Source organism: Moschus berezovskii, chromosome 17 (genome assembly GCF_049115385.1).
Source record: "Moschus berezovskii isolate FMDL1 chromosome 17, NW_MosBer_1.0, whole genome shotgun sequence".
NCBI classification, from domain to species: domain Eukaryota; kingdom Metazoa; phylum Chordata; class Mammalia; order Artiodactyla; family Moschidae; genus Moschus; species Moschus berezovskii.
In genome coordinates this window covers 68,378,497-68,393,411 of record NC_142476.1, presented here as the reverse complement: position 1 = coordinate 68,393,411, position 14,915 = coordinate 68,378,497, and the positions used below count along the sequence as shown (strand labels likewise).

The 14,915-nt window shown below is 38.0% G+C and overlaps 1 protein-coding gene across 4 annotated transcripts in view; it reads left to right on the top strand.

Annotated features, from left to right (window-relative positions):
- MARK1 (microtubule affinity regulating kinase 1) overlaps positions 1–14,915 on the top strand; it is a 131,209-nt gene that overhangs the window by 105,828 nt on the left and 10,466 nt on the right. For 2 of the 4 annotated variants that reach the window (XM_055419870.2, XM_055419868.2), the window contains exons 10-16: positions 2,864–2,963; positions 3,992–4,104; positions 7,112–7,265; positions 7,574–7,767; positions 11,249–11,349; positions 12,798–12,962; positions 14,332–14,586. In XM_055419870.2, the coding sequence (XP_055275845.1) occupies positions 2,864–2,963; positions 3,992–4,104; positions 7,112–7,265; positions 7,574–7,767; positions 11,249–11,349; positions 12,798–12,962; positions 14,332–14,586 (1,082 nt within the window). The remainder of the gene's footprint in view (positions 1–2,863; positions 2,964–3,991; positions 4,105–7,111; positions 7,266–7,573; positions 7,768–11,248; positions 11,350–12,797; positions 12,963–14,331; positions 14,587–14,915) is intronic. The other 2 variants (XM_055419871.2, XM_055419869.2) reach the window with 1 other exon arrangement.

Below are 14,915 nucleotides of genomic sequence, written 5' to 3'. Positions count from 1 at the left end.
TCCTAATTGGGATCATAATGGGAGAGACAGGATCACACATCATTTTAAAAGGATTTGTGTTTCATGCTGTGCACTGTTTTTTTTTTCCCCCTATTTATTAGAATATTGGTATGTCTGAATTTTTTTTTTTTAGAAAGAAGCCGAAAAACACTTCTGCTGTCTCATCTTTGTATATTTTCTTTAATTTTTCCAGTCCTTAACCAAAATGTTTAAAATAATAACAGTTTGAGCCTAAAGCAAAACCCTTCCTTACTGCTTTTTCTGTCATTTTTAGTCCTCAAGAAGTATTTTTCTACCTTTAACATCTTTTTCAGCTAAGATAATTTAAAAAATCTTGCTTGTGTCTGCCTAGTACAAGTGATACTAAAGCAAAAAACAATAATAATAACCATTTTTGAAATGAAAATTTCTGAGTACAAATTCGGGTGCTTATGGGGTATGCTTTATAAAGGCTAAAATGATTTAAGAAAAATTATTTTCATCTGGCCAATCTAAAGTCCATAGTCTTTTAATGTGTGGACCTATGTGTAGGGTTTTTTTTTTTTTTCTATTCAGTTCAGTTCAGTTGCTCAGTTGTCCAACTCTTTGCGACCCCATGAATCACAGCACGCCAGGCCTCCCTTCCATCACCAACTCCCGGAGTTCACTCAAACTCACGTCCATCGAGTCGGCGATGCCATCCAGCCATCTCATTCTCTGTCGTCCCCTTCTCCTCCTGCCCCCAATCCCTCCCAGCATCAGAGTCTTTTCCAGTGAGTCAACTCTTTGCATGTGGTGGCCAAAGTATTGGAGTTTCAGCTTTAGCATCAGTCCTTCTAGTGAACACCCAGGACTGATCTCCTTTAGAATGGACTGGTTGGATCTCCTTGCAGTCCAAGGGACTCTGAAGAGTCTTCTCCAACACCACAGTTCAAAAGCATCAATTCTTCGGCGATCAGCTTTCTTCACAGTCCAACTCTCACATCCATACATGACCACTGGAAAAACCATAGTTTTGACTAGACGGACCTTGGTTGGCAAAGTAATGTCTCTGCTTTTTAATATGCTGTCTAGGTTGGTCATAACTTTCCTTCCAAGGAGTACGCGTCTTTTAATTTCATGACTGCAATCAGCATCTGCAGTGATTTTGGAGCCCCCCAAAATAAATTTGTTTAATTCTTTATAATTCATCTGTGTCCATTATTTTGCTAGAGTTTCTCAGCAAGTAGTCCTCTGTTCACTGGCAGTGATGGCTAAAGTAAACTTTCTTCAGTTTTGGAGTCTTGTTTGTCCTCTTGTTTCTTATGTTGAGGTATCTCAAATGAAATCTGAAATGGATTAGTTTGTTCACCTGGTCTAGTGCAGTGTATTTGCCATTGAACAATAGCTCCCTATTGCTCCTTCCTCCTAATGCAGGCAAACAATGTTCTATTTCCTGTTTCTATGAGTTTTATTTAAAACCTTCCTTTATATAAGTAGATCCTTTATTTAACGGATCTTATAAGAAGATCCTTTATATAAGTAGAATCATGCAGTGTTTGTTTTCCTGTGATTGGCTAATTTTTCTTAACAGTGTCCTCAGAGTTCATCCCCATTATAGCATATGGCAGAATCCCCTTCTTTTCTAAGATGAACACTTCACTGTATGTGCCTATCACATTTTATCCATCCATCAGACATTTAGATTCTTTCTACATCTTGGCTATTGTGAATAATGTTGCAGTGAACATGGGTATGAAATATCTCTTCACGATCCTGTTTTCAGTTATTTTGGACATATACCTAGAAGTGGGATTGCCGGATCAGATAGTTGTTCCGTTTTTAGTATATTAAGGAGCCTCTGTACTGTTTACCGTAGTAACAATACCATTTTACAGTCACACCAGCCGTGCACAAGGCTTTCAGTTTCTTCATATTCTCACCAGCACTTGTTTTCTTTTTTTTTTGACAGTTGTCATCCTAACAGATATGAGGTGATATCTCACTGTGATTTTGATTTCCCTGATGATCAGTAATGTTGAGCCTCTTATCATATGCTTATTGGCTACTTGTATATATTCTTTGGAGACATACCTATACAGGTCCTTTACCCATTTTTTTTTTGCGCATTTTTTTGTTGTTATTGAGTTGTAGAAGTTGTTTATATGTTCTGCATATTAACCTCTTATGTGATATATGGTTTGCCAATAGTTTCCTCGTTCCATAGACTGCCTCTCCCAGGTTGCCTTTTAACAGCCCAGGGTTGACTGGTGTTTGAGTGTTGGCTTAAATTTGACTCTGGTAATTCATACCAGTGCCTGTTTTCACACTGATTCTTAATAATTCCTAGTTCAAGACTTAAATCTTAACTGTCCTCTCTTCCCATATTCTCTAAGCTATCGTCATTGACTAACTCTGATTTCCATCTCCTATGATCTCTTCTTTCCTAATGTTTTAGTGAGGATTTTAAAATATAGCAGTTGATTTTAAAATCAGCACGGTATATATTTGGTAGAAGACCAGGAGAAAAATCTCTTCATTATTCTTAACTATAAATATACGAAGCAGAAGTTAAAATCAGTAGGTTTTTGTGTTAAAATTTTCAAATGTGAAAATACTCCTTTTAGAGGAACATAGGCAGCAGGCAGTGTATTTTGAGTCAGTTCATTTGGTGAGTGTGCAGGATGATGGGTATAGTTGTCATAAGATATATTAATACAAGTATGTCTCAGGCCTCTACCTTCTGTTGGCCTGCTAATTAAACTAGAAACAGTAACTTTGGTTTGAAAATGTCACATGATTCTTGTTGATTAAACTAGCAGATTTCACATATACTAAAAAAAGAGCTAATATAAGTGGTTGAATGTCCTGATTGGCCAAACATAATGTAGAGTTTATTTCCTAGCAAATAATGAAAGATCGGTGGATGAATGTTGGTCATGAAGAAGAAGAACTAAAGCCATATGCTGAGCCTGAACCAGATTTTAATGACACAAAAAGAATAGGTAAGCGTTTAAGTTTTGTGAGAGGTGCTGTCCCTAGGCTAAAAGTCAGAGTCCTTTAGTCTACCAAAATTGTGTTTAAAATGTAAATGGGGAGGAGTTTTTATTTGAAAAATGCTTGCGTTATCATCTTTTCTTTCTGCAGATATCCACTAAACATTGCAAAATTCAGGTTCCTTATTTTGTTCTCATATATTATAATCTAAAACAATTGTTGGCAACAGTGATATAAAAATGGAAACAATGTAAATAAGCCTCATTCTTTTCTTTCAGCAGTTCCTAAAAGAGGAATGACTGATTTAAGAATGAGCACTGTTCAGACTGATAAATATCAGCAAAACATAGCACGTATTTTAACCAAAAATAGAGAGGCACTGAGTGAGCAGAGGTGCACTTTGGTCCCCTCTTGGTTTCCCACGGACTCAGCAGGGTCCACCTCCACACCCAGTCAGTGTCCGCTTGGAACCCCCTCCCTCTTCCTTCTCGAGCCATCAGTTCTCCTAACTGAGTCATCCCAGCCATGCTCCTGTCTCGCTTGAGGGCACAACGGCAAAGGAGGAGCATTTGAGGGAGTTAGAAATCGGATCAGAGCTGTGGAATTCAAGCCTTCCAAACAATCAACCTGCCTACAGTTCAGAAACCAAATTTGTCAAGCGATGAGAGAAACCGCTCCATGAGCGGCTGAGTATGTGTTGGAAGAGAGAGAAGGTATTCTGTGTATGTCACAGACAGATACTATGTCTATCCGGACGAAGGAACTCAGCTCAAGAATGTGCTGGGCAGAGAGAAATGGAGTAGGCTCGGGAATATATTGACTCATGAGCGTGTTTCTGCCTGAAAAATTGGGGATGTACAGTATCTAACTACACAGAATCTGTATATTAGTAGTCCCGAAGTTTTTATATTAAAGTTACACTTTAAAATGTTAGAACTTAGTTTTCGTATCTATTGTGGATAAACTTGCCCATTTGTGTTGGTTTGTTTACTGAAATAAACTCGTTTTCAGAAATTTTGCATTTTTTTATTTCTAGATATCATGATCACCATGGGTTTTATACGAGATGAGATAAATGATGCCTTAATAAATCAGAAATATGATGAAGTCATGGCTACTTACATTCTTCTAGGTAGAAAACCACCTGAAGTAAGTTTTTCACCTTTTCAGACTAATGTGAATTATTTTTTAAGCTAAGTTACAGCTTAAGTATAGATTAGCAAATATATTCTAGGTGGTATGAAAAAAATATAAAAACACTAACATTCTTATTTATTAGAATTCAAAATTCACAGTGCTAAGTTATGAACTAATCTTATTTCTCGAAGAGACTGTTTCGAAAGAGTAGGTATAGTATCTTGCTTAGCTCTGAGAGGCCCCATTCAGTCAGGTCCTTCAAATGCAAGAGCCCTTCCAAAGGCAACATGGTTATTCCAGGTGCACAGAATATACAGTAACTGAAACAAAGGGACGTAACAGCATTTAAAACAAAATGTCGGTGGGAACCCAGGAAAAGGTCATTTTGTGATATGTTTTGCCTTGTAGCGTGTCAAGTGTTTTTATACATCAATCGGGAATTCTCAAGGCCAGTCGAGATCTATAGTAGGGAGAGAGAGAGTAAAGAAGTCACTATGCCAGTGGTTATTGAACCATAAAAGCAATGATCCTTTGGGCCAGCAAAAATAAAGGTATAAATTGAGAGTCAAGAATAGCCCAGAGCTTTGACAGTTGGTGGGAGGCATTTTGTAGAATAGGATTAAACTATTTATAGGTAGATAGTAACTGTTAGTGAATCAGTACACTCAGCTGACATTTATTGAACCTGCTGTGTACCAGAAATCATGCCACATACTGGAATAGAAAGATTAGAAGGTCTGTGCTCTCAGGGTGGCGGGGAGGGAATCAGTCCGTAGTGTGGTACGGTATGGGATATGCTCTGAGGAGAGGTGCACAGGAAACTCTGGGATGTAAGAGGACAGACACCCACAACAAGCCAAGGCAGGTAGGAGGTAGAATTAACAGTGTTTGATAACCTGTTGGAAATGAGAGATAAGGGACCCTCAGACTTGTAGCGTAGGTGACTGGTTTTGTAAGACTTATTTGTCAAGATAGGAAAAGTGAATTTCAGGGGGAAGATGGGAGGCTTGTTCAGTTTGGGGTGGTTGAACTTGAACTTCTGTTGGTTGGATTTGAACTTCCTGTTTCTTGGAGCTGTTCAGTAGTCTTTTGGGTATAAAGATCTGGATCTGAAGGGAATGAGTTGAATAGCATTAATAGATTTGTGAGTTGTCATCAGAGGAATATGCCAGGAACTGTTTTAAGGACTTCACTTTTTAAATTCAGCTAATGCTCTCAGGTAGGTACTGTTATAGCGGAGGAAAGGGATCTTCAGTAGAAATGATAAGAGCTGGGGCAGTGGTGTCAGAGAAGCCAAGCCAAGAGAATTTATGAAGTGGGAAATAGTATAAATGATTATTTCTAAAGACTTCAACCCTGTTTTTACTTGAATTTTAGATTTTACTCCTGAGATCTTCAGTTTTCCTATTAAATTTTATAAGCATACAACCTAGCCCATGTGTGAATTAAAATGAAGTTTGAATTGCATTGATATAAATTAGTGAAACTACTATAAGTAGTAAGAGCCTGAGCTTTGGAACCAGGATCATTGGGTTTGAACTCCCACCCATCCCTACCCTAGCACGGCCACTATCAAGCTGTGTGACTTAGGCAATTTACTTAATTTCTCTGTGCTTCAGTTTCCTAGTCTATAAAATGAGGATGTAATGGCATCCTAAAGGAGATCAGTCCTGGGTGTTCATTGGAAGGACTGATGCTGAAGCTGAAACTCCAATACTTTGGCCACCTGATGCGAAGAGCTGACTCATTTGTAAAGACCCTGATGCTAGGAAAGATTGAGGACAGGAGGAGAGGGGATGACAAAGGATGACATGGTTGCATGGCATCACTGACTCAATGGACATGGGTTTGGGTGGACTCCGGGAGTTGATAATGGGCAGGGAGACCTGGCGTGTTGCGGTTCATGGGATCACAAAGAGTCGGACACGACAGAGCGACTGAACTGAACTGAATGGTACCTTCCTCTTAGCATTACCTAAAGAGTTTAAATGAATTAATACTTCTCAAGTCCTCAGAACACTTTCTGGCACATTACTATGTCCTTTGTGTTAGCTGTTGTCTTTTAAAATTTTTATTATCAGTATTACTCTGCTCTTTATCATTAGCAACTTTGCATATTAGATTTCCCATTGGAAAGCCAGTGATTCAGTCAGAAGTTACTGGCAACAAAATACTTTTGTGTTACAGAGAGGATACTGTATCAATCCGCAGTTTACCATGCTTAATTAATTCTAAGACGATATAATTTCTGAGTCACAGCCAAAAAACTACATTTTTGTTCTGTGAATGTGGTGGAGAAAGCCAAACAAAACAAAAAATGTGTGTGTGTATGAAGTAAAAATTTTAGGTTTCATCCTAAGTTTGAATCCCAACTATACCTGAGTTTGAATCCCAAAGATGTCTCTTGAATCTTTTAACCTCGGCTTTTACATCTAAAAAGTGCAGGTTAATAGATCATAGGTTTGCTGTAATGATTAAAGAAAGTAACACATATAGAAAGTTTAGCTTTGCAGCTGAGTGAAGTCGCTCAGTTGTGTCCGACTCTTTGCGACCACATGTACTGTAGCCTACCAGGCTCCTCAGTCCATGGGATTTTCCAGGCAAGAGTACTGGAGTGGGTTGCCATTTCCTTCTCCAAGGGATCTTCCTGACCCAGGGATCGAGCCCAGTCTCCCATATTGTAGGCAGACCCTTTACCATGTGAGCCACCAGGGAAGTCCTCCAGCATGGCAGCTAGTATATAATAACCATTCAAGAATTGGAAGCTGTTCATTTGGACCCAGAAGGACCCAAAGCCATTTGCTCAAGATAACAGAAGATGACATGTTCTTGTGGAAGGATGTTCTAGCTGGTCCTCTCCCTTCCTGTTTGCCAAGTTTCAGTTCTGTATCCAAACTTTAGTTTCTTATTTCTGATTGCTCCTTATATGACTTGGAATAAATTGGAAAATCAAGAGTGTATTTTGGTTCTGTGAACTTTTTTTGTTTTAAAATGCTGGCCGTCTTTCTTCTTCTTATAGTTTGAAGGGGGTGAATCGTTATCCAGTGGAAACTTGTGTCAGAGGTCCCGGCCCAGCAGTGACTTAAACAACAGTACCCTGCAGTCCCCTGCTCACCTGAAGGTCCAGCGGAGCATCTCAGCAAACCAGAAGCAACGACGCTTTAGTGATCATGGTGGGGGAGAGTCAAATAAGTGCAAAGACAAACCAAGCCCGCCCAAACTTGCATTTTTTGTTAAGCATTATACAGTTCACATGTTTATGTCCTTGTGTCATCCCCAGTTATTACAGGTTTATATTACTGAATGATTAATATAATCCTGTTTTCAGGGGCTGACCTAATTTTTGTAATCAAAGAGTTTAATCTTAGCTCAAAGTGTAAAGTATGCAAATAAAGATTATTTTTAATAGAAAAGTTTCTGTTTGTGAGAGGAAAATATGTCAGTTGCTTTTCAGTTAATTATGCTTTTTTATACATTACAGCGGGTCCATCCATTCCTCCTGCTGTATCATACACCAAAAGGCCTCAGGCTAACAGTGTGGAAAGTGAGCAGAGAGAGGAGTGGGACAAAGATGCAGCTCGTAAACCTGGCAGCACAACAGTTGGGTCAAAAAGTGAAATGACTGCGAGCCCTCTGGTAGGGCCAGAAAGGAAAAAGTCTTCAACTATTCCAAGTGTGAGTAATTATTCTGCCATATTGCAATATGCTGTAGTTATTTGTTGTTGAAATTTTGTTATTTAAAGGTTAAAATTTTTTTTTCAAGTTTCAAGATTTAAAGTGAATCATACATTTAAAGAACATGCAAAGGGGGCCAAGCTTCTAATAAATGTAGTTTAAGAACAAAAATATATTTTACCTTATCACAAGGAAAGTACATTAAACTTTTCTGGCTCAGTTTTCATGTTTGTAATATTTACTTGATAGTATATTTCATTGGTGCATTTAATTTTATGTTTACAAATAAGCTATTCAGTGAAGGCAGGCAGACTACAGCAATAATTAATTTACAGAGTTAGCACACATTATCCACTTAAAACAGAAAAGTATAGAAATTAGATAATGAGAGCTGGAAGATAGATTGCGACGTCTACCTTAAGGCAGCAGCAAAGAATGAAGAGAAAATATAAAGGAAAGCCAAGATGTACAAAGGATAGAAATGGAATTAGTGTCATTTAGGAAGTGTGAGTTTAGAAAGGAAAAGGGGCAAAATGAAGGGGAAGAAATATTTGAAGAAATAATAACAACAACAAAAAAAGATGGAAAACTTCGTATTTAAAGGACTCAAAAGGCATACAGAAGACAGAAGGAAAACATATTCCTGGGCTCATTAAAGTGGGATATATGGATACCAAAAACAAAGAGGAAAAGCTCTAAAGGTTTCAAAATGAGATAGGAGGTGACCTAAAAAGGAACAAGATGCACACTGACATCAGATTTCTCAACGTGGATGCAGAAGATATATGGATAAAAAAATTTTTTTTTCTAAAGTATCAAAAGCAGATGGAACCCAGAATTTTATACCCAACCAAATTGTCATATAAATGTCAGTCCTTTCAGTTCAGTTGCTCAGTCGTGTCTGACCCTTTGCAACCCCATATGTAAAGAAGAATATTCTTACAACTAAAGTATTTCAACTCTTGTGATACAGTGACCCACTTGAAAACACTGCTGTCTGAGGAAATATTCTTATAGGAAGAGAAAGGTATCTACAATACTCTGTAAAATGTATGGAAGTTGAAAGCAATCAGCTAACTTATTATGTATGGTGATAACATACACAAAAAAGAAAAAACAATAATGAAAATTGACAACCAGAATTCTGGACAATATCTAAGAAGCGAAGATAGGGATAGAAATTAAAGGAAAAAGCATATGCCTTAAAAGGGAAGATGGAAGGGAGGTTCAGGAAATCAGTACAGTCGGCCCTTGATTTCTATCTATGACTGGTTTAATCTATGGACAGGGGACCTGTGGATACATGGAGGGCTGACTGTACTCAGTCATTTTATATGAAGGACTTGAGCCTCCACAGATCATGGAATCTGCAGGGGTCCTGGAGCTAATCCCCGTTGAATAACAAGGGACACCTGTAGCAGTAAGCAAAAATGAGTTTAGAAACTTAAGGACAAAAAATATAAGAACAAAAATAAAATGTATAACTTTTAAGCCAAAAGAAGAAAAAAAAGTGATCTAGCTTATGGAGAGTAGGGAAGGAGAGAAAAAAAAAAGCAGTTTAAATAGAAACATGAAATAAGGTACCAGAAAGCCTAACATAATCATAATTGTAAATGGGTTAAACTCCCCAGTACCTATTGTTTTATACACGTAATGGAAACCATATGTTTTAAAAATACGTGATGTGATCATTACCTTTGGTCTATGAAATAGCTGTATATAACCACTTTAAGAATTAATGGATCACTTATATTCCAGCTGATCTATTTGGAAATGATTTAACTACAGTAGGGTTTAATATATTTTTATAAGCAGGTTTTTAGACAAATCACTTCCTCTTACTTACATATTGACTAGAGGACAGTTGCCAGAGTGTCATCACCTCATATAACAGAAAGAAATAATTTCACCTTTTATTGTGTGCCATTCTGCTGTTTACATGTCATTTCAACTCAGCTTGGTCTTATCTTCCCGTAAATATATGCAGCGTTTCCACCCCTCTCTCTGTGGTGCTCTTGCTTAAAGTTCCCCCTCACATTATGAAAATCCCATTTCTGTAGATCAGTTCAAGTCCTGCCTTCCGCCTGGAGCCTCCTGTAACTGAATACTCTGAAATTACCTTATCAGCCTTTCTGATCAGCGGACTGCATTTTGTCGCTCTTAGTTCTGTGCTGCCTTGCATTGTTCACTGTTGTTTCCCCACGTTTATGTCCTCCTGTTATATGCCAGCACACTTGCTTCCTCAGAATCACTAGTGGTCACGTGCATAGTGGGTGTCCAGAGCACACTTTTTTCATTTCAAGAAGGCATTGGCTTAAATTCAGATTTACTGTGCCACCCTTATTTTTTTTTACCATAAGCCAAAAGATTCTGGTTGAGACATTCTTCTCTTGGCCACTTAGTATGAGCATCAATGGCATGAAAGGGACAAGGCCAGGGAGGCAGCCTGTGAGCAGCACAGACTCAGAAGGCCCAGGTTTGAAGAAGCGCTTCCCCCGTCACACTTTGAGAAGGAAAGCGGTGTTAACTGAAGACAGCCAGGAACGTTTAAGAGGTCTCTAAAGGGGAGGTATGGTAGCTTATCTGACAGTGAGTTTATTCAAAATTAGATTTTTGTTTAAAATTAGGTTACTCGTGTGACAATTCAGCCAAGATAGTGAAACGATCAAAGATGGATTCTTATGTTGCTACATTTGGTTCCCATGGGATAATTTTACAGACTTCTAGTAATCTCTTTGTAGTTTTATAGTTTTCCAGGATTATTTTCCTCCTTTCTATTATTTATTTCCAGGATTTTTCCTCTAAATTTTTAATTTCCAGTTAATTTCCTCTTAAATTTTAATCTTCAGTTAAACCTCCTCAGTAGTCTCTAAAAGCAAAGTAAGGAATAATTACATGTTCAGAAATTAGGGATTTATTAGTTAAAAGAAAACACTGTATATCTATGTAGTTGGGAAGAGGAAATATTCCCCTGGGTAGCACAGTACATGTTTTGGTCTCTTCACATTGCCAGTGGCTATGAGAGTTTCCCAAGCAGGTGCAGAATGGACACCCACAGGCTTCCGAGTGGCCTTCCACTGTCAGGGCCCCAGGGTTCCTGTTTGTGATGATAACTTAGTGTGGAGCTAAGTGATACTTAGTGTGAGGCTGTCTCTGGTGCATGATCCGCTCAAACTACCTGTGCATCGCCCCCATCACCAGCATACAGAGGCGTGAATAAAGCCCAGCTTTTTTGTTGCTTCCAAACAACTGCTGCTGCAGGACAGTCAGCTAAAAAATGGTGAGGCACTTGCTATGCTCTGCCTTTTACTCCTTCAAGAGAGACAGGTGGGAGATAGAGCTTATTAATATAAGATTCTGATAAGTTAAAATTCCACCATGGATTTTTCCAGGGTTACTTGCTGCTTGAATTCATTTCTTTGACTTTCCACAACTACAGCTAGAATTTTTTAATGTGTGTCATTTTCCCCCCTCCTTAAAGAACAATGTGTATCCTGGAGGTAGCATGGCAAGAAGGAATACATATGTCTGTGAAAGAACCACAGATCGATACACAGCATTGCAGAATGGAAAAGACAGCAGGTAACTGTCACCATGCCAGGTAGGACTGCCGTTGCCATTGCTTTGCGTTAGTAGTGCTCTTGGTACAACTCCTATAGCTGAACAGGTGAAGGGGAAGGGAAACAGAATCGCTCGTTAGATGGTAACCATCCATGCTTCCTAAGGCACCTCCTCTTGTGTAGCAGAATGGAGCAATGGAAGAATATTTAGGGAAAATAGGAGGTAAATCTCTTAATCTACAATTTTCTAAATAAAATCTGATAGTAAATAATTCCCTATAGCAAAACCTATCACAGTGTCCTAATCTTATCTTGTTATTTTTTAAAAAGTATTTATTTATTTGACTATACTGGGTCCTAGTTGTGACATGTGGGATCTTAGTTCCCTGACCAAGGATCAAACCTGAGATCCTAGCATTGGGAGCTTGGAATCTTAGCCACTGGATGACCAGGGAAGTCCTGAATCTTACTCTATTATACCTCTGCTGCTTCCTTCTTACCTTCTCCCTTCCCATCCACCCTGTCTAATCATCATTATATACAAATATAGAAGACTGTGTTTTTCTTCCTCTAAAGAAATGTGGCCATCTCAACTGATCATTGAGACCACACAGTTCTCAGAGTTTTTATTTCAAATAATGAAAAATCATGTTTTATTATTTAAAAAATTAGACTTTGCATTGTGAGTTGTAAGGACTGCTCATCAGTAGATCACAAAGTGACGGAGTTTATTTTAATAAATTCTATTTAGTTCCATCCCTAGTCATTTTAGTAGACTTGACAGACCATTCTTACACTTGTTTCCTTTCAGTGAATAGGCACTTAAAGTAAATGGTACTATGAGGCATACAAAGGTAAATGAATCTTCCTTGGACATAAGAGCCTTTAGGCTAGAGAGGTTGTCGGGAATTGATTTCTATTTTACTCTTTTCCCTTTACTAAATCTTAATCTGCAGCTCCTTTAATCTGTAGCAGTTTAACCTAAAATTGAGCTAAAAGCATTTTGATGATGTTTCAAGAGAGAGGATTTTTGCTACAGTTATTAATTCTTATTGAATAGTGGGCAGTGAGCCACATTATACCAAACTGTGATTTTTTTTTTTTTTTTGGAAAGTGTGAAGTGTCTCTGGTCATAGTCATTTTACCCATAAAAATAATGTTATAGATTTCAGATTCACATATATAGAACAAGAGTGTATGAAATCTTTTCCATGGAAGGTGGTGATTAATTCACCCTGTACACTTTTAACAATATTGTTGTTCAGTTCAGTTCAGTTCAGTCGCTCAGTCGTGTCCGACTCTCCGCGACCCCATTGTTGTTAGTCAGTAATAATACCACTGTTGTTGATTTCTTCAAGTGTTTGTCATGAAAGATATTAGACTTTTAAAAATCTAATTCTTAAATTTTAGTAAACTATAGCTTTTCTTTTTTATATCTCCATGGTCTTCTCAACCGGCTTACGTTGAAAGCCTTACAGAGATGTCCGCGAGCAGCATGTCCTCTGCAGGCTCCGCCGTGGCCTCCGCTGTGCCCTCAGCACGACCCCGCCACCAGAAGTCCATGTCTGCTTCCGGCCATCCTATTAAAGTCACACTGCCAACCATTAAAGACAGCTCTGAAGCTTACAGGCCCGGGTAACATGCTGGTTGCATTTCATTTGTCATTAAGAATTTTTAAAAAATATAGCACCATATAAAAATACCTGATAGCCATCACATTTTAAGAGCTTTTTTTGAAAAGACTCAGTGTTTATGGCAGAGGTAAAGTTAAATTGTAACATAAACTTACTACATCCTCCAGCTGTTACCAGAAATGTTGCTTATAATTTAAGTCATTTTCTAGAGGAATTTTCTTCAAGGATTTTGTTTTAACTGAAATAGAGGTTTGAACCTAATTTATCATTTAAATAAATTGAATTTTTATGGTTTAAAAGCAAACAAACATTCCAACCCACAAGGCTAGGGGTTGAGACCTGATTAATCTTCTTGGCTCTGACCAGTCACTGGTTCTTAAGAAGAACTTTTAATTTTCCTATCAGTAAAACAAATAATCTCGAAGATCCCTTTCAGTTATAAATTATTTTCTGGTATTTCTGCATGTTAATTCTCAAATTCAGAAACATGTTTGATAGGTTTGTTAATCATATTGTTGATATCTGGTAGCATTTACTGTCACTCAGGAGTGAATTGTAAATAGGAAATAAGCCTTCAATTCAAAGCCTTTTGATAAACAATAAAATTTGTGTTCCACATTGCTGACTGGTTTAAGAGAACAGTGGGGGGACAAAAAATTGCATGCAGTGCCCCTTGTTTGGCATTCCTGATAATGAATTCCAGTATTAGGAATATATATATATATATCTTTATATCCCTGTTTCAGTAATTTTTTTTTCTTCATATATTTTATTGAAGTATAGTTGACTTAAAATGTTTCAGGTGCACAGCAAAGTGATTCAGTTATACATATACACATATTAATTTTGAAATTATTTTCCATTATAGGTTATTACAAGATACTGACTATAGTTTCTTCTGCTATTCAATAAATCTTTGTTGCTTGTTGAGTATCTATTTTTTAAATTAGAAATCTAGCATTCTATTCATACTAAGTCAAACAAATTGAATCAAAATATCAAATTTTTTAGTTATGCAAAAATTCAATAGGTTTTTTAAAATATATGTGTTGTACATATTATTTTTATATAGGTATGCAAAAGCTTTTCTACTATGCTTGATGAAGGCTTGAGAAAGAACATCAAAAAAAAAAGATGGAGAAATTGTTTCAGTACTTTCTTAATCTTTAGTAACTAAATTTTTATAAAAGGCATTTAGTCTGCAATGATAGTGTCTTGGTAATTACAGTGAACACATGCATCACATCTGTCACCAGAACGAATAGAATAGGGCGGATTAAAAGTAGCCATGGCAACTTTCTAACAGTTTTTAGCATGAGCAAAACCGTTCTCCGTGGTTACCCTGTGTAACGCATCTTCCTGTGTCTCAGCAGCACAACCCAGCGTGTGCCCGCTGCGTCGCCGTCTGCTCACAGTATTAGCGCCTCGACCCCCGACCGCACCCGCTTCCCCCGCGGCAGCTCCAGCCGCAGCACCTTCCACGGGGAGCAGCTGCGCGAGCGCCGCAGCGCCGCCTATAACGGGCCGCCCGCCTCCCCGTCCCACGAGCCGGGGGCCTTCGCGCACGCCAGGAGGGGCACGTCGACTGGTATAATAAGCAAAATAACGTCCAAATTCGTCCGCAGGTCAGTACCAACGCACTGTTTTGTTTCCTCTAGGGATTAACGGATGTTTGCCTTGTTTTTTTTCTTTCACCTCTTCAGTGATTTTTTTTCCAAAATGGATTTATGACATTTCATTAAGACATGCGCCTTTTACAGAAGCTTGAAGAAAAAGATCAAGGAGGACATAGTCTTTTTCCTTAAGAAAAAAAAAAAAAGAACAAACTGAGAATTTTTAAATTCTGTAAAATAGAGCGGGAGGAACATAACTTGACATAAAAAAAGTGTGTTCTAACAAAAAATGTTCCCTACTTAAAAGCCTCTGTTTAGAAAAAGGAATTAAATGTGACTAC